The sequence below is a fragment of the Lutjanus erythropterus genome, chromosome 15 (assembly GCF_056507025.1).
Source record: "Lutjanus erythropterus isolate fLutEry1 chromosome 15, fLutEry1.hap2, whole genome shotgun sequence".
Taxonomy (NCBI): domain Eukaryota; kingdom Metazoa; phylum Chordata; class Actinopteri; order Lutjaniformes; family Lutjanidae; genus Lutjanus; species Lutjanus erythropterus.
In genome coordinates, this window is record NC_139331.1 from 7,553,787 (window position 1) to 7,574,781 (window position 20,995).

Genomic DNA, 20,995 nt, shown 5'->3' on the forward strand with positions numbered 1-20,995 from the left:
GGGGACGGCACCCATGCAGTTGGGACGCACTAGCCTGACACCCAAGGAACGTGAATGTTGTCGCCTAGGGAACCTGTGCCTGTACTGCAGCCATCCCGGTCACTTTGTTGCCTGATGCCCGGCAAGGCTGGACTCACCAGCAGAGGGGGAAGTACTGGTGAGTCAAATCCCCACAAGACTTTTCCCCACCTCCAGGCCCATTAGCCATGCTAAACTCCTGCTGGCTAGTAGGTCCCACACCCTTACCATTTTCATAGACTCTGGAGCTGACATCAACTTCATAGACGAGGAAATCATCAAACAGCTGGTCATTGACTGGGTTCCTCTTCCTCGACCAGTACCCACCAAAGCTTTGGATGGCCACCTCCTGGGGACCGTCACCCACATGACGACACCAGTCCATACATTCCTTTCCAGAAATCACCATGAGATGATTCAGTTTCAGTCTCTGTAGTTGCCCATCATCCTCGGGCACTCCAGGCTCCGCCGCCCTAACCCCCACATAGACTGGTGCAAGGAGGCCATATTGGGCTGGAGCACATTGTGTCAGCTTCTCTGCCTCAGTCCACTCCAGCTTTAAGCTCCTGCCAAAAACCCGGATCTGGCCACAGTACCTCCCGAATACCACAACAACAGAGAGGTCTTCAGAAAGGCCAGGGCCACTTCTTGCTGGTTGATGGTTGTATATTCTTTAAGATAAAACTGAAGGAGGGGTCAAGCGCATGTTCACCCTTCTACATTCCCACAAAGTGTGTCTCACTCTCTTTTGCAGCCGCTGCAGCATGCGGGCACAGCGTATGTGCCGAGCTCCACTTCCCTCGCTGTCTTGCAGGTGTCTTTCGTGGATGCCCGCTGTCCTTCCGACTATGGCACTCATCCAGACTGGGGTTGTAGGCTGGAGCTATCTCTCAGTACCGGCCTTTGTTGTGCACACCAATATTGTCTATGCCGCTCTGCTCCACATCTCTGTGGGCTCTGGTCTGCTCAGGTATCCAATGCACCTGCCCTGCATCATCTCATTAGATGTCCAGGAACAGGTAGGAGAAACCCACAGTCCACCAATCACTGCCCACTCACCCACAGTGAGAGGGCTTTCACCCGTAGATAGTGCTGCCACAAGGACCAGCCACACACATATCCTCCCACACATACACATCATCACCATCACCCCGTCACATGTGCATGGCGTACTTGTGTACTCAACAGAACAGTTTAACCCTCAGTGCATCTTGGCCTTATTTCAGGGCCATCTGGGTTTCCATTTTACGACTGTTGATGCTGTGCTCATGCATATGGCATCATTCTTGGCAAGATCTAATGCTTTTTGATCAATTTTGGAATTTCAACCTCACCTCCCATATTAACCCTATATTTCACCATGTAATAACCCGCCAACTTAATTTACCCCTTTGGCACATTTTTGTACTACTGACTTCCATTAAGACCACATTTTGACACCTCTGCCAATAGATTATCAAAACATGGACACTGAAAACCCTACAGAGAAAACATCTCAGTGTTAATACATAAAAATTGTATTTTTGGTCCCACAGCGAATCAAGCATCAATTCACAAATTTGATGATATTACATGTTGATCCTGCACTTATGCCTTGAAAACTGTAACATTTACTATTGTTGAGATGTTTGGTGAATTTGATCCTGATCGCCCTGAAGCACAAACACACCCCAAGAAGAAACCAGGGAAATTTGATCCAGTTTTGTCAGTATTTTATTGTTATTAGTTTTCCAAACCATTGTAGAAAAGAACAAAATTTTAAAAATGGTAAACCTCTCATTGAATAACGCCCCCATTGGCATCACATAAACAAGCTGGAATTTAAAGGTTAAAATCCTGAAAATGAAGAATAATATATTTTTATGATCAAGACTAAGTTGAGAATTTATATATATTTATGTTCATATTCATCTTAAAGGCCCAAAAGTGGGCTGCAGGAGTAAGTATTACCCTGCATTTACACCAGGCGCGGCTGCGCCGCGGCACGCAAAGAAATAGAACCCATTCTAGTCAGTGCTGTAATTTACACCAGAAGCGCCGCGGTGCGTCTCAGCAGCGTCCCAGAAGCGGATCGGTGCTCCGCTCCGCGGAGAATACGCAGCAACTCTATTTTCGACGGATGGCACGTCAATTGGCACAGAGCTGGTCGAACGGGCAGGAAGTCAGGCACGGAAAACAGGGGAGAATCCGGTTGATTTTCAAAATAAAAGACCCCGTGCAGACTCACGATCATAAAGACAGACAGAAAATAAACAATTTAACTACGTAGCCTGTTTATCCATGGTAGAAGCACAAAGAGCAAGGAAAGAGGACTTAATCAACAAAATTAGAGCAAGTAAACATAATCAGACAGGCAAAACGCTCCGCTGCTGAAACGCTTCTGAAATGCTGCTGGTGTAAATTGAAGTCATGTGCATGACGGAGCAAAACCGCGGCGCAGCCGTTCCACGGCGCAGGCGCGCCTGGTGTAAATCCCGGGTTAGTATATTGAGTTAAAAATCTGACCCTGAAAAAAAAGAGAAAGAAAAAGAAATGAATGAATACATGAAATGCAATCAAATCAGTGTTATTGCTAATTACTGACATATACCACAGTTATAATCATTTAATTTAGGCATTTAGTGTGTTGTTTTTACTTCAGTTATTGTGTTTTTTCATTAAAACAAAACAAAAACAACAAAACAGTGGCATTGTGTAAAGAAGTGGGCATTTAAAGGGTATAAGTCCTGAAAATTAAGATGATTATGTTTTTTGTGATCAACACTGAAGTTAAAAAAAATCTATTAAAGAAAAAGTAACAATAAATGCATGTCATAATCATGTTCTCAGGAAGGCCCAAAATAGGCTAAAGGAGTAAATGAAAGATTTTTTTAAAGAATGCACTGAAGGTTAACTTTCTCTGAACAAACAAAATAAAACAAACAAAACAAAACCAAATAAATAAGTGGGGTTATGACTTCTTCAGGCGAATTGAAAACTTGTTGGATAACACTCTATGCCCCTCTTTTAACACAATACTTTAACTGAAATAACTTTAACTGAGTTAGAAACTTGCATCATTACCTCAGGTTTTGGGAACTGTTGTGTTAAAATGCTGATTTGCTTATTGTTTCCAAAACATAATAAATAATACAATGAAATATGTCCTAGAAGTGACTGTTGTGAAACTGCAGTGATATTGTGTAAGGATAAAAGCCTGTGTGTCTGTGAGAATTAAATACTTGTGTCTGTGTAAAAATATACAATTTGTATACCAAGTGCTTGACAACTGTTTCCAAGAAAGGACTGGGAACATGTAAAGGTGAAGAGGGGGAGAAGAGTGAGGCCTTGCTCACATCAAGTGTTACAGATCAAGTACAGATAGTAGAAGACAGTTATGTTATAAGAACCCCAGAGAGACTGGACACCAGCTGTGCTGTAGTCTGTGTGGGTCCTTATTATTTCAGTTCATCTTGTGCTTACATGTCACATAATTCTGAATTAATTTGTACAGTCAAGTTGCCACATACTAACAGAGAAATGATGCACAGTGAATGGGTTAGTGTGTGGGGTCAGTATCATTTTTGCACCAGGAACCCCTTCAACAGAGTTACTCAGCTTGCTTTGCCCAGGGACCACTTTCAAAATGACAGGAGGACAGGGGCCTGTTAATGAATAGACATTAATAATGACATTACTTCTCAGATAAAATGAGTTAATGTTAAAAGGCCCATAACTCATCTTTCATTGAGATTCTTTATTTTCAAATTAAATGACTCATTAACAAAACATTAAAAAAATAACTTGGTGAAAGGATTGACAGATAAATCAGGGATTTTGCTGCATTTAATTCATTTTAGTTGTGCTAAATATGTTAAAATCTTGTGCTTGCACTGTTTTGTAAATCTGAATACTTTTGAAACTGACTCACAAAGGGAAGCCGAGTGTCCATTAATAATGAGTCGGTACTGTTAAGACAGTGTGGACATTATAAATGATCATGATCAACATGGACTGTAAAAGTGGACATTTTCTCTTCATACGTGTCAAAGCAGAGACAGAATGAGAACTCATGAAATTGCATAAAAAAGTGTTTCTACTGTAAAGGATGCTGACATGTACATCTATAAATTTGTTATCTGAACAGAAACAAAAGTAGATCATTCTTTACTTGAGCTGTTTTTGTGACACTAATTGCTGCTGTGGAATATGTGCAACTTTTTGCCAACTGATTTAGATGTTACTACAAATGAAGAACACTTATCCACTGATGACACTTTTTCCATCTGCAGTCAAAAGAAATGATCAGGGCAGCAACTAAAAACTACTTTAAGAGAAAGATCATTTCAACATGAATTAATTCCTGAAGTTTTATTCACAGAGAACTTCAGAGCTGTACTCCTGCATTTATTATGCAGCATCTATGACTGAATACATACAGTAAGAAATGAGGAAAACTATGAGATATGTGGATCCTGTGATTATTTACAGATATTATCATTGAGATTATTGTATGTACTCTTTACTAGGTACTGCTATCTGTGTACTGAGTTGTACATACAGATACTTTATGCATAGTACAGTGGTAAATTTTATATGAGCTGCAGTAGAAAGAGATGTAAATCTTCAGAGCCAAACTAGTGATGATTACCAACAAGTCATGAGTCAAGAGAGCTTAGAATGAGTAAAATCACCTTGAAATATTTTCCCAGATAGTATCATTCTGAAAGCTGATCGAAACCAGCTGTAAAAGAAACCATAGATGAATGGATTGAGCATCGAATTTGACCATCCAAACCACATACATGCATAAGTCAAGTTATTTAGTATTTCAACCTGAAACCAAGTGCCTATGCCCCAACAAAGAAAGTGAGGAGTCCAACAGATCAGAAAAACTCCCATCACAATAGCCAGAGTTTTAGTCGCCTTTCTCTCCATCTTACTTTCAGACTTTGTGCTCTGACAGGTTGTGTTCTGGATGCTGCGTGCCTGTCTCTGTGCCACCATCAAAATCTTTACATAGATTAAAGACATTATGATAGCTGGGAGATAAAAACCAAAAATGTATTGTAACACTCCAAGTAAGAGGCAAAGAACAGATACAGTCCAGCTCAGCAGGACCATTATCACAATAACATGGACACTTATTTTAGTTCTGTACCTCAGAGGCTGACACACAGCATAATATCTGTCAACAGAAATAAAGCACAAGTTCCAAACAGAAGATGCACTCAGATACATCGCAAATGTGTCTAGTGCTGAACATGAATTTTTTGTAGTTGGTATCACGACAAGGAAGAAAAGTAAACCCCCAAGAAGCAGGTCAGATACAGCAAGAGAGAGGATGAGGAAGTTTGTAGGAGTGTGGAGCTGTTTGAAGTAAATGATGGAGGTTATTACAAGAAAGTTTCCACATACTGTCAGAACTGATAAAAAGACAGCAAAAAAACTTAATACATGTATTGTGAAGACTGCTGTTGGAAAAGGTAAATATCCAAGACAAACACGTTTGTCCTGCAAAACATCATCAGACCTGTTGACAGAAAATTTAGGTTCCATATATAAATGATCATTAATAGTGAGGAAACATTTGGAATAACATGTCTTAAATCAAGGAAATTAATCGTGTCTAATTTCCTGTAGAGAGAGATTTTCAGTTAAGTTTAGTGTTCTGTGTTTCACTCTGTTTGGTTTGTGCATCTGTACTGATGGGAGCTCTTGGTCTGTTCCACTGAAACAGTATATTCAGATCAAAGTCGCTATTCTGGGCTCATTTGCATATCATGGTCAAGTGACCCTCTCAGCTGGGTACTCAATGTAGTCGTACCAAAATTTACTATCAATTAGGGTTGCACTGAAATAAACTTGGAGAACTCATGAGAGATGGAAGTTGAAAATTTGGTAGGTTTAGGCACCAACACTTCTTGTTTAGGTGTTTTAAAAATATATTTGTTTGGGTTGGAAAATTAAAATTAATATGCCACAATCTCACTTCCCTCATGTTCACAGTTATATTATTATCATAGTTAACACACCTTCCTTTCCCAATTTTCTTGATGAAGTACCCAAGGAACCTTTATTCATTTGAGCCTTTGGAAAAGGGGTGCAATATCTTTTATTTATAATTTTTTTCTAACTTACTGAACCCATCGGCAGAGACTCTGACGTCTGCATGGGAGCAGGACTTTGGATTGGCTGTGATAGCAGAGCAGTGGAGAAAAGCATAAGCAACATGTGGAATCTGTGTTGTGTAGATAATGATGAGGTGGCTTGTTGTCCTCTTTACATCGCCATTTATTATCTGAACAGGAATAGAATATGTCCTGGTCAGTCATACAGTTGGCTCGTTACAGGCAGCTCACACACAGCATGCTACAAAAGAACAGCATACTACTTTAGCTCAGAGACCAGCTAGTAAGTTCATGAAGTGCATTATGCCCTCATTTGAATATATTATCAATTAAAAGGTATAACAACCCACAGAAACATTTCAGTAACTCATATAGTGCAGCTGTTCATATGGTGGATATACAGACATTAATACACAACATTTGTACACAGTGCCGTGTTCAACTGTCTGTCATGAACTGACAATGTTTCAAGGCCTGCAGTGGCATTTACCTACTACCTCTGAGAGATGTTGCCCTTGAGTCAATAAATCTGCATGAATATCATCTTATAGCAATTATAGCAAATGTAATAACATACAATACAACCTTTGTTACACTCTTAAATTTGGGGTCTATACCGTATAATCCTAAAACAAAATTTGAATTAAATGGGTGGGCTACATGGAGTCATAATACCCAAAATCTCATCTCATCGAATGAAATTCTGACCATGACTTAGGATATTTTCAGTGATGTAACTGGGCAACTGGGCAGGCTTGAATGAGATTAATAAAACTGTGATGTTTTATCTGCAACCCTCTCTGTGCCTGTCTGTCTGTTACACACAGGGTCTGACGCCGAACTAAAGCTTGAGTTGAAAGCGTAAGGTGCAATGGATGTAATAACAATTCCATTTTTGCTAACTCACAAGGGGTGCAGGGACAATGTGGAGATGACACGGCATCTGCGAAGTAGACCTTTTCCTCGGGCTGGTCTCTTGGTCAGATGTTATGTCTTTTTCATTTTGTATGTTACAGATCATAATTGTTTAACCCTCATTACTCTGGATCCCAATAAACACTCAGACACAAATACTACAGTTGCTCCAGCTGTCATGGTGACTGATCTGACAGCTGTGATTGTGTCTTGGGTGCAATTTGCAGGTCTATTGATATTTATTAGGCTTCATAATTCTAATAATAATTATTTTTATTACTATTCCTTATTAATGAGAATAATTTTAGAGACATACATACGTGCACAACCCTTTAACATAAATGAAAGTTGTTTGTCTTTATGAAGACGTGTCTTGGTATTTCAGCAAAAAGCACTGGTTGGTATCTTGTTCAGACAGACCTAGTGCACCACAGTCTTTGCACCCCCGCTGATGATGATGACAATAATTATATTTACATAAACATATACGTAGAAGTCTGGTGAGTGATGCACTACTGTTAATTTTGCAATAGTGCCCCACCCCACGGGTTTCCCTTCTACAAGAAACAGGGATCTTTACCTTAAAGTTCCTAATAGTGTAGAAATTTACCTAAATGTGTCGGTGTTGGTGTCAGTGTTGTGTCTCTCCCCAAACAGCTCTGTCAAAACTGAATTTTTATATAATTTTGAGCTACCTTTTTATGGCACACTTTTAAGATCTTGATTGTTTTTTACTACACTGCTTGATCGAAGCAAAGATTTTAGCAATCGTACACTTTGATCTCAAGTAAAGTAAACAGGCTTTAGTATTCTGTATGTTTCTTACCATGCTTGTTTGGTTTATGCATCCGTACTGATGGGAGCCCTTGGTCTGTTCCACTGAGCAGTATATTCAGATCTGAGTTAATATTCTGGGCTCATTTGCATATTATGGTCAAGGGAGTACTCAATGTAGCAGAATTTGGTATTGCACGTGTGAACTTGGAGGACACATATTTAAGTCTTACCATTCTCATAATGCATCTCCAACTTGGTCTCTTAAATCTGTATACAAATAACTCAACTTTCCACTTTCAAATTGTGTGATTTCATATGCCAAAGTACAATTCTGTGTACATGTGAAATGTGAATTCTTCTCATTAATTCCTGTGGAGCAGATCCATAGTTAGGTGACCTTCATCATTATCCATTTGTCCATCCATCTATTTTCTGCACCCTTATTAGAGTTGGCACTTAGACGGTAGGCTAAGCAAGGTAATCTAGACATCCCTGTCCTCAGCAACACTGTCCATCCTCTTCTTGGGGGGTCCCAAGGCATTCCCAAGACAGATGAGACAAATAATCTCGCCAGTGTATTCTGGATCTGCCCCGCAGTCTGTTACCAGTTGCATGTGCCTGAAAAATGTTAATCTGCTACTTTGATTGAAGGTCCCTCTAGATATCCGAGCTCCATAACGTACACACGCCACTTCAAATTTCCAATTCCATCCTGGTAAAACCCTGGATGGTCCATGGCGGGTCCCTGCTGTGACCTTGCACAATTCATGGCTGTAGTGAGACCCCCAGTGATGACATAGAGAACACAGGGCCAACTCGTAATGCTCCCAAGTTGAATTCATAGAAACCAGATTAGATAGACTTATCAGGCTTTATAATAGCAATAATGATAATAATAATAATGGTTCATCCATTGTCCGCCGCTTATCTGGGGCCGGGTCGCGGGGGCAGCAGTCCGAGCAGGGACGCCCAGACTTCCCTCTCCCTGGACACTTCCTCCAGGTCTTCTGGGAGGATCCCAGGGCGTTCCCAGGCCAGCCAAGTGACATAGTCACTCCAGCGTGTCCTTGGTCTTCCCCGGGGCCTTCTCCCAGTGGGGCATGCTCGGAACACCTCCCCAGGGAGGTGCCCACAAGGATTCCGATATAGATGCCCGAGCCACCTCAGCTGACTCCTCTTGATGTGGAGGAGCAGCGGCTCTACTTCGAGCTCCTCCCGGGTGACAGAGCTCCTCACCCTATCTCTAAGGGTGCGCCCCGCCACCCTGCGGAGGAAACTCATTTCAGCCGCTTGTATCTGAAATCTTGTTCTTTCGGTCATGACCCAAAATTCATGACCATTGGTTAGGGTAGGAACACTGGACACTAGACGGTTAGACACCAGCAGGCCACAGCGTAGTCTGGAGGCTAGCATGCTGAAAGCTAGTGCGTTTGGTAGGAGCCTGAAAGTGTACTGATGGCATGCTGGATGCTAGCTGGCTTAGAGGCACGGGTGTCAAGGAAGTCTGTTTACCATTCAGGTACGGCGTTCAGGAATTAAAGAGCCTCTCTGTAATTTTTACTGATGAACTGAGCAGATTCTGAACAGAGTTGATACATTTCATCCTCAAAGTCTGCTGGGTTCATAATCACGCTGATCATACTGTCACGTGTTCAGCCCGGCTCAGTTCAGACATTCACAACAAGATGAAACCTTTTAAGAACATTGCAGGGAGAGGTGGCAGCAGTGTGAAGCTGGTTTCAGCTCATTTTTATTTGTGAGTTTGATAGACTGAAACGTGGTGTTATCACAGGATTTGCTGGAACAAAGTTTGGGAAGTTTGGACAGAGGGAGTTTTACTCCACCATCTTGATCATGGTAACCCCCCATGGCGGTTTTTACTATATTTTTCTAATCTAATAGTGTTATGAGTGTGTACCCTGTCAAACAGAAGAGTGAGATAAGTTTGGAGAAAGTTTTCAGTAACTCACTCTGCTAAATTAGCACATATGCTGTCACCATGTGTGGATTGTTGTTAACTAACAAGCTGTTGCCCTCACTAGCCACGAGGGAGACAAACTGCAAAGGCTGAGGCTAGCTGGGACTTATTAGCAGATTTAAAAAAAATAATAATAATGGGACTACAGCAAGTTACCTTGTCCAAAGGTCAAGTTTGACAACAATATTTGCAAATCTGAACATTTGCAAATATGATTCTAAGGGTATGTCTCAGCTTTCAGAGTCCTCTGTTTCAGAGTGACTGAAGCATAAAGACACTGGAGTTCTTTTTTTCATTGTTGAGGCTCAACTTTGAGTGTATAAAAGACAAGGGAAAAAACAAGTGATATGGTGGAAGAAGCAAGTTACATACAAACACACTATTTAAATGTACATAATTTCCTTGTTGTGGCTTTGTATTACCCATTAACACCACAAGATGTCTCTAAAGCAGCTTCATGTGTAAATTTATTTTACATTAACACCTGCAAAAAGTAATACAATAAATGAACTGCAAATGTCATGTAGATATGTACTGTTTATGTTTTACACTGAGCACCTTGAAAGTATGTTGTATTTTATAAGTCATTGTCCTCGTCATTATTATGCTGCTCAAATGGCTGAGGAACCAGGGAGAGGAGTGAGGAGTCAGGGAGAGAGAGGTACGGTAGAGAGGGGAGGTGAACCAGTCCAGTCTTGCTGCACACCTGCCATCTCAACCAGGTGGGCCACCTGAGCCGGGTTGAAATGGCGGGTGTGAGGGTCACTGAAAAAAGTACTTGACTTCTTGCCACTTCTTCCTGTTTTGTTCCCCCTGTCTCTCTTCTTTCCCCTCTCCTCTCTGTACATTCAGGAAAATACAATGGGCCTCATTCACCAATATCTTAGTAGGTTTTTTTTCTTAAAGTTGCCCTTAAAAATATTGAATGCAACTGCACAGGAAAACATCCCACTGATGCCTAAATAGGGGCATGAGACTAAAGGGACGTGCCAACACACAGATCACACACAGACAAGGTCAGAGAGAAGACAAGAATCCCAAATGAAAATCTAAAGAAGGGTGGAGTGGTGTTAGTGGTTTTCTTTCCTTGGCCATCTCAGAATCATGTGCTAAGTTGTCTTTTTTTTCCAGAATTAATACAATTTGACAGTACATTTTATCTACAAGCTTTGAAACCATGCAACATGCAAAAACATTTAAACAGAAGTGTGTAAAACTTAAAGATGTATAATTATTTTAATGAATATGTGTTCTCTTCTCCAGCCTGTCCATTTGTTTAAAACGTGTTACTAAATTGCTTAGACGACTCAAATTGTAAACATTTGCTGTTACTGTACAGAGAAAAATGTGCATCACTTAAAACCCCCACAAATGTCACTTCAATGGTTCTGTTTTTACTGTTTATTTACAGAGCTCCTGCAGAACAACCACCCTCTGAAGCTGACCCTGGCACCTTGCAGCCAATACCTGCAGACATGCACTCAGGTCCTGTTCAGCTGTCATACATCTGATCTCAGATGCTGTCCAGTATCCAGACAGCAACAGACACTTAGACAGATCTCTGAGACACTTAAAAAATAATTAGGGGTGAAATTAATACCAAATTGAAAAACAAAAAATAAAGATATGCATATAAACCTGTTTGATTTGTGATGTTTCTTTCTTCCGATTGATTGAAAGCTATAAATGATCAAGCTGACAAGTCAAATTAATTATTCATTTTAAAGACTGTAATGTCTGTAAAATATGCTGTATAATAATTATATTAATAATAATAATAAATAAATAAATATAATAAATAAATGAAAATATTATTGTATTTTAAATCCTATAATATAGCACAACTATGGAATTGAAGAAAATACATTTGGATTTTTTTTTTTTTTTGCGCAAGTAGGTCAGCACTCAAATGTAAGTAAGTGTGCTGTTGAGTGTTCTTATATTCTGGTCTTACCTAAAAACAAATCTGCCAAAAAAAAAAAAACTTTGGTCAATGCCAAAATCTTAGTGAAAACTGCATAAGTGGCTGTTGACATGTTGAGAAGCAAGAGTGAAGGTAAATCCACTTTTTTTTTTAGTTCCACCCTCACCCTTAAACAGGTCCGCAACTCGTCTGTGGGTCAGTGCTACTGACAAGTTGAGAAGCGAGAGTGGCGTGTACTTAAAGTTTGAAACATGAACTCTGACCTCCCCTCCTGCTTCTAAAGGATACATTGGGTACATTGTTTTTTTTTTCCTCCAGAAGCTTTAGTCTGCCCCTGGCTCTTTCCCACAGAGCTCCCTGACTCCAAGTAGCTGTCTGTCATTTCAGTCTTGCGCTTACATGTCACATGAATATTTACTAATCTGTCCATGGTTCCCATATACCAATTGCAAAATACTACACAATTAACACATTAAATTAATAAGTTTGTGGGGTCAGTATGAGCACAAAGGTAATTTTTGCCCCAGGAACCCTTACAACAGGGTTACTCAGCTCACCTTTCTTTCAATTTTTTTATTTTCAAATTAAGTGACTTATTAACTGAATTAACGTGGCGTAAGGCTTGATAGACAAATACGTTATTGTTGTGTTTTTCTGTATTTAAACTTTGCAACTGTACTTTGGTAATATTTGAAACAGGTTACAAAATTAAACATAACTGGAACTTCTTCCATCCTACCAGGAACAGAAAGAGCAGCATATTTAAACTCTTTTAGTCTGTAATACACATTTATGGGATCAGAATTATCCTCTTCTGTTCCTCCTTCCTGGTAATTACAGTGTCAATCAAGTGATTTTCACTGTGAATGAGAAAAAAGTTAAAAGCCTATTCAGGGGGCCAGATTTGGCCTGCTGGCAACAATATTACTATCACTGCCCTCCAAGGATAACTCAGCCCTGCCTGAACTGACACACAACTATGGTGTAATGTGCACATGATGATTGGTCAGTGATTAAACCACAGCAGAGGTGAAATGTGTAAAAGTCAAACTGAAGACTGATAATTGAGAATACATAAAATGAAAACATGCAAACATCATATTCAAATAAATAAATAAATGACCCTGCTTGTACTGTTTTGTAAATTTTAATCATTGTGAAAATGTCTCACAAAGGCAAGAAAGTGTCCACTAAAAATGACACATTCAAACACATTACTGCAGTGTGGACAATATAAACGGCCATGATCATCATGGACAATAAAGGTTGACATTTTCTCTGCTTAGTCTTGAATTCACAGCATTGTCATCAGTGTCAAAGCAGAGACAGAATGAGAACTAATGAGCCTACACAAAAAACAAATGTGTTATCTGAACAGAGACAAAAGTAAACCTCTGTTCCTTAGCTATTTTTGTGCCAAGAAAACTAGAAGTTGTCCTTCATTATACTGCAATGTTTTGGACAACTAATACTTTATCTGTTTCTATCTGCAGCCAAAATAAATGATGAAGGCAATGATTGAAAACTACTTTAAGAAAAAGATCATTTCAACATTAAATGCTGAAGTTTTATTCACAGAGAACTTCAGGGCTGTACTCCATACATACATACAGTAAGAAATGAGGAAAACTATGAGATATGTGGATCCTGTGATTATTTACAGACATTAAGACTGAGATTATTGTATGTACTGTTTACTATGTACTGCTATCTGTGTACTGAGTTGTACATACAGATACTTTATGCATAGTACAGTGGCTGCAGTAGAAAGAGATGTAAATCTTCAGAGCCAAACTAGTGATGATTACCAGCAAGTCATGAGTCAAGAGAGCTTAGAATGAGTAAAATCACCTTGAAATATTTTCCCAGAAATGATCATTCTGAAAGCTGATCGAAACCAGCTGTAAAAGAAAGCATAGATGAATGGATTGAACATTGAATTTGACCATCCAAGCCACAAACAAGTATAATACACAGCAAATGGTATGCTGAAATTAGTAACAGGGTCAATGATATAACAAATAAAGAAAGGAGTCCAACAGATCAGAAAAACTCCCATCACAATAGCCAGAGTTTTAGTCGCCTTTCTCTCCATCTTACTATCAGACTTTGTGCTCTGACAGGTTGTGTTCTGGATGCTGCGTGCCTGTCTCTGTGCCACAGTCAAAATCTTTAGATAGATGATAGACATTATGGTAACTGGGAGGTAAAAACTAAAAATATATTGTAAAAGTAATATTGTGGTGCTAAGACCTGATACAGTCCAGCTCACCAGGATCATGATCACAATAACACGAACATTTATTTTAGTTCTGTATCTCAGAGGCTGACACACAGCATAATATCTGTCAACAGAAACAAAGCACAAGTTCCAAACAGAAGATGCACACAGATAGAGATCAAAGTCATCTAGTACTGAACAAGAGTTTGCTGTATCTGGTATCATAACATACAACAAAAGTAAAACCCCAAGAAGAAAGTCAGCTACAGCAAGAGAGAGGATGAGGAAGTTTGTAGGAGTGTGGAGCTGTTTGAAGTAAATGATGGAGATTATTACAAGAAGGTTCCCACATATTATAAGAAATGATAAAACACCCACAAAAAGATATAGTAAATCCATAGTGGAGAATGTTGTTGTGAAATGTATATATGGTGCAAAAAGACACATATTGTTATACATAAAAACATTATCAGACCTGTTTACAAAAAAGTTAGATTCCATGCTCAAATGACTTAATATTGTATATAATAATATATACAATACAATATAATGTAATATAATTAATTAATATTGAGGTAAAATTTGAAATAATATGCCTTAAATCAAGAAAATTAATAGTATCAAGTTTTCTGTAGACAGAAATTTTCAGTTAAGTTTAGTGCTCTGTGTGTTTCACTCTGTGTCTGGTTTGTGCATCTGTACTGATGGGAGCTCTTGGTCTGTGTCACTGAGCAGTATATTCAGATCAGAGTCGTTACTCTGGGCTAATTAGCATATAATGGTCAAATGACCCTCTCAAAGGGGTACTGGTAGTACCACAATTTAGTATCATTTAGTGTTGCACCTACACAAACTTTGAGGACTGAGGAGACATAGAAGTTGACAGTTGCCATTTGTGTGGATCATAGAAGACCATGGCTAGAGATGGGAATCGAAAACCGGTTCTTGTTGAGAACCGGTTCCCAGTGTTTCAATTCCTTGGAATCATTTGCCAATTTTGCAAACGATTCCCTTATCGATTCCAGTGGGCGTGAATGACGTCACCACGCACGTTGTGTGGCGACATCGTTCACCAGTGCAGCCAGCAGGAAACATGGCGCCCAAGCGTTACAAACGCTTCAAAGTTTGGTTACATTTCACGAGAACATCATCATGAAATGTAACCATCATTTCATCAAAGGGAGGAAATACTACCAATATGTAGAAACATTTTCACACACAGCATGCGATAACTTTGAATGAATGTCGCGTTTTCGATCCGCTCCGGCGTGAATCTCAACCAGCAGCAGCGGCACCAGTAGTACGTCCTCTGCTGTTAATACTAGGGCTGCAATGGATCGCAGTTGATCCGTGTCCTGTACGGTTCAGCACGCATGTGATCCACAGACCACCACACCCCAGATTTTCTATTTTTGGAGCTGAGACCTTTTTTGGTCGTGTCTAGAAGGTAACTCTTTATTTGCACAACTCTCGCGAGATTAGTGTTCGTTATTTCTACTAAAATAATCAAACTTGCACGATCTTTCGCCGGTCTAGGGTTCCCTTCTAGACACGACCCTCTCTGTCTCTATGTCAAACTACAGACAGCAGACTGTCTGTAAACAACACAATGTTACACTCTGCAGTGTTTCACACAAAGACTTTATTTGTGTGGACACCCAGGTTTGGTTTGTCACCAATTCTGGCATTTTTATTTTTTTTAATCAGTCCGAGAGGATGACGGTATCAGTAATTGATTAGTGATCAGTCTGCCCTCCTCTCCTCCCTCACCTGTTCACTCTGCTGTGAGAGGGTCTGAAAGTTTCTCACAGAGACTCTCCTGTTTTACGTACAGGCCTCCTTATACAGTTGTTTAATTTCATAAGAGCATCCGGTTGGTGTCGATGTCATTAACCATCACGTTAGTTTTGACTGTTGTAATAAACTCCGTCATTAACAACAGTCTCCTCCACACTCAGCTTCTCTGCAGTTGGTCTGTGCGTTTCCTGATCAGATAAACCAGCGCCGGAAAGACTAGAAACATTGTGCCAGTTAAAATAGAAGCGTGCCATCAAAATTTAAAATCTCTTAATAATTTATTGGTTATAGGTCCGGGTCCGTATAGGACGGCATGTGGGTCTGGACTCGGACCGCAGTCTGCCTGTTAGGGACCCCTGATCTAGAACCTCTGTTATTATAAGACCTGTCTTGAGACCTAGCAAAGTTCCCCAGAAAGGAGACCTGGGAGTCTAAGGAGGAGTCAGGTTGGGAGCTGCCAAGATGCAAGCTCATAAACCCAAATCTAATCCACTGGAGTACAGGCTGAATAGAATACTTTTTGCAAGCAGGCTGGGAAACTGGCTGGAGGCAAGCTGGCTAGATCCTATGTGCAGGCCTATGTGCCTGAGGAAGCTAGACGGAAAGAGAGGAAGCTAGAGTGCTGGATGCTAGCATACAGAGGTGCTGCCTGGACACTAGACGGTTAGACACCAGCAGGCCACAGCGTAGTCTGGAGGCTAGCATGCTGAAAGGGTTGAACAGGGTTACTTAACTTTCAAATTCTTTATTTTCAAATTAAGTGACTTATTAACTGAATTAACGTGGCGTAAGGCTTTATAGACAAATACGTTATTGTTGTGTTTTTCTATATTTAAACTCTGCAACTGTACTTTGGTAACATTTGAGGTTTGAGAAAGGTTACAACATTAAACATAACTGGAACTTCTTCCATCCTACCAGGAACAGAAAGAGCAGCATATTTAAACTCTTTTAGTCTGTAATACACATTTATGGGATCAGAATTATCCTCTTCTGTTCCTCCTTCCTGGTAATTACAGTGTCAATCAAGTGATTTTCACTGTGAATGAGAAAAAAGTTAAAAGCCTATTCAGGGGGCCAGATTTGGCCTGCTGGCAACAATATTACTATCACTGCCCTCCAAGGATAACTCAGCCCTGCCTGAACTGACACACAACTATGGTGTAATGTGCACATGATGATTGGTCAGTGATTAAACCACAGCAGAGGTGAAATGTGTAAAAGTCAAACTGAAGACTGATAATTGAGAATACATAAAATGAAAACATGCAAACATCATATTCAAATAAATAAATAAATGACCCTGCTTGTACTGTTTTGTAAATTTTAATCATTGTGAAAATGTCTCACAAAGGCAAGAAAGTGTCCACTAAAAATGACACATTCAAACACATTACTGCAGTGTGGACAATATAAACGGCCATGATCATCATGGACAATAAAGGTTGACATTTTCTCTGCTTAGTCTTGAATTCACAGCATTGTCATCAGTGTCAAAGCAGAGACAGAATGAGAACTAATGAGCCTACACAAAAAACAAATGTGTTATCTGAACAGAGACAAAAGTAAACCTCTGTTCCTTAGCTATTTTTGTGCCAAGAAAACTAGAAGTTGTCCTTCATTATACTGCAATGTTTTGGACAACTAATACTTTATCTGTTTCTATCTGCAGCCAAAATAAATGATGAAGGCAATGATTGAAAACTACTTTAAGAAAAAGATCATTTCAACATTAAATGCTGAAGTTTTATTCACAGAGAACTTCAGGGCTGTACTCCATACATACATACAGTAAGAAATGAGGAAAACTATGAGATATGTGGATCCTGTGATTATTTACAGACATTAAGACTGAGATTATTGTATGTACTGTTTACTATGTACTGCTATCTGTGTGCTGAGTTGTACATACAGATACTTTATGCATAGTACAGTGGCTGCAGTAGAAAGAGATGTAAATCTTCAGAGCCAAACCAGTGATGATTACCAGCAAGTCATGAGTCAAGAGAGCTTAGAATGAGTAAAATCACCTTGAAATATTTTCCCAGAAATGATCATTCTGAAAGCTGATCGAAACCAGCTGTAAAAGAAACCATAGATGAATGGATTGAACATTGAATTTGACCATCCAAGCCACAAACAAGTATAATACACAGCAAATGGTATACTGAAATTAGTAACAGGGTCAATGATATAACAAATAAAGAAAGGAGTCCAACAGATCAGAAAAACTCCCATCACAATAGCCAGAGTTTTAGTGGCCTTTCTCTCCATCTTACTTTCAGACTTTGTGCTCTGACAGGTTGTGTTCTGGATGCTGCGTGCCTGTCTCTGTGCTACTGTTAAAATCTTTAGATAGATGGCACACATTATGGTAACTGGGAGGTAAAAACTAAAAATATATTGTAAAAGTAATATTGTGGTGCTAAGACCTGATACAGTCCAGCTCACCAGGATCATGATCATAATAACACGAACATTTATTTTAGTTCTGTATCTCAGAGGCTGACACACAGCATAATATCTGTCAACAGAAACAAAGCACAAGTTCCAAACAGAAGATGCACACAGATAGAGATCAAAGTCACCTAGTACTGAACAAGAGTTTGCTGTATCTGGTATCATAACATACAACAAAAGTAAAACCCCAAGAAGAAAGTCAGCTACAGCAAGAGAGAGGATGAGGAAGTTTGTAGGAGTGTGGAGCTGTTTGAAGTAAATGATGGAGATTATTACAAGAAGGTTCCCACATATTATAAGAAATGATAAAACAGCCACAAAAAGATATAGTAAATCCATAGTGGAGAATGTTGTTGTGAAATGTACATATGGTACAAAAAGACACATATTGTTATACATAAAAACATTATCAGACCTGTTTACAAAAAAGTTAGATTCCATGCTCAAATGACTTAATATTGTATATAATAATATAAACAATACAATATAATGTAATATAATTAATTAATATTGAGGTAAAATTTGAAATAACATGCCTTAAATCAAGAAAATTAATAGTATCAAGTTTTCTGTAGACAGAAATTTTCAGTTAAGTTTAGTGTTCTGTGTGTTTCACTCTGTGTCTGTTTGGTTTGTGCATCTGTACTGATGGGAGCTCTTGGTCTGTGTCACTGAGCAGTATATTCAGATCAGAGTCGTTACTCTGGACTAATTAGCATATGATGGTCAAATGACCCTCTCAAAGGGGTACTGGTAGTACCACAATTTAGTATCATTTAGTGTTGCACCTACACAAACTTTGAGGACTGAGGAGACATAGAAGTTGACAGTTGCCATTTGTGTGGATCATAGAAGACCATGGCTAGAGATGGGAATCGAAAACCGGTTCTTGTTGAGAACCGGTTCCCAGTGTTTCAATTCCTTGGAATCATTTGCCAATTTTGCAAACGATTCCCTTATCGATTCCAGTGGGCGTGAATGACGTCACCACGCACGTTGTGTGGCGACATCGTTCACCAGTGCAGCCAGCAGGAAACATGGCGCCCAAGCGTTACAAACGCTTGAAAGGTTGGTTACATTTCACGAGAACATCATCATGAAATGTAACCATCATTTCATCAAAGGGAGGAAATACTACCAATATGTAGAAACATTTTCACACACAGCATGCGATAACTTTGAATGAATGTCGCGTTTTCGATCCGCTCCGGCGTGAATCTCAACCAGCAGCAGCGGCACCAGTAGTACGTCCTCTGCTGTTAATACTAGGGCTGCAATGGATCGCAGTTGATCCGTGTCCTGTACGGTTCAGCACGCATGTGATCCACAGACCACATGTGAGCCTCATAGTTTTACTGTCACTGTTACTTTTGTATAAGTTATAATACCTGAAATCTCAATGCAGAGTTGCAGTGAACAGACAGGACAGACGCTGCTGTGTGCAGCTCATCTCTGTGAAGAGTAACTGATTTAAAAACCTTGAGTGAAATCCAGACCATAACTTTTTTCACTGATGTAACTATGCTATCATCAAAGAAACAGATCATAAAACTGTGATGTTCATTGAAACTTTGGTGATATCAGCTGTCTTAACTTCTACACAGCTCCTCTCTGCTCACCGGTGCAGCTCTGTCTCACCCCGTCTGTGACACAGTGTGTCTGCTGATTGATCATGACTTCTAACCAATCAGATGTGCTGTGCTGTAGGTGGGACATTGAGCCAGACTACAGAGTGTAGTTATGTATTGCACTGTACAGTATATAATGATCTAATATATGTATAGTATATACATAGTACAGCACTGTATAAGTTTGAAGTTTTTAATATTATTACCATTATCATTACTACTATCATTATTATTACATTACATAACTATGGTGATAATTACAGACAGACAAAGATCAAAGACAAGTGCAATTTTAAAATAATTTAATTCTAATCCCACCACTTTTTTCTTTTTTCCTGATCCGAAAAATGATCCGATCCATGACTCAAAACCGTGATACGATCAGAACCATGAGTTTTTTAATCCGTTGCACCTCAAGTTAATACTGCAGGTAACTAACTAACTAACTAACTAACTAACTAACTAACTAACTAACACTGGCTATCATGTTAGCACCATTTTCCTCATTATAAAACCTGCTATTACTAACTGTTAACAGTTAACGTTAAATGAATGCCTTCTCATGCATTACATTTAGATGACCATGACGAGAGACTGACTGGCTCAGAGGCTGGCAGTACTCGCTCCAGTTCACGTCTAGCTTCCTGTTTGTTCTCCTTTTTTCCAAATGAAAATCAATAAGAGAATCGATAAAGAACTGAATTGTTAAGCAGAATCGAACATGGAATCAGCATCTCAAAAATCTTATCAATTCCCATCCCTAATCATGGTCTTATGTAAGATAGAGTATATTGTTGAGACCAGTCCACTAGGGCAAGTCAGAGCTCTATGAAATGGATGAATGTTCCAAGCCATACCATTATTGTGCAGAGTTGAAGATAGAAATTTGCCAGTTAGAATAAAATGTTTCTAGATGTCTTGGAGTGCTTGAAGGCCCTGAGGATCAAAAAATGTCACCAAGAGCGCACAGCTCTTTCTTCCTCCATTGAGAAAATGAAATTGGTTGGCTCCCCAGTTGTAGGTTTATTATTATTAAAAATTAGAGAGTGAAGATACCAACCAACAATTTGGAGATTGGATGCAGTACAAACAGCCAGCGATACCACAGGAAGCTGGGTACGCTAAGGTCCCCTTCACCTTTTGGTCTTTGGAGAGTATATAAACCAT

General features: G+C 39.5%; 2 protein-coding genes across 2 annotated transcripts; both read right to left on the reverse strand.

The window, feature by feature from the left end:
* Window positions 1–10,375: 10,375 nt before the first annotated feature.
* LOC146313975 (trace amine-associated receptor 1-like) lies at window positions 10,376–14,342 on the reverse strand. The gene is made up of 2 exons (XM_084738219.1): window positions 13,576–14,342; window positions 10,376–10,451 (listed from the first exon to the last, which is right to left on the reverse strand). Exons 1-2 carry the CDS (start codon window positions 14,340–14,342, stop codon window positions 10,376–10,378), a joined length of 843 nt encoding a protein of 280 aa, XP_084594345.1.
* Window positions 14,343–17,741: 3,399 nt separating this feature from the next.
* Window positions 17,742–20,995, reverse strand: LOC146313976 (trace amine-associated receptor 4-like). Its single transcript, XM_084737020.1, has 3 exons — window positions 20,916–20,995; window positions 19,580–19,635; window positions 17,742–18,502 (listed from the first exon to the last, which is right to left on the reverse strand). Exons 1-3 carry the CDS (start codon window positions 20,993–20,995, stop codon window positions 17,742–17,744), a joined length of 897 nt encoding a protein of 298 aa, XP_084593146.1.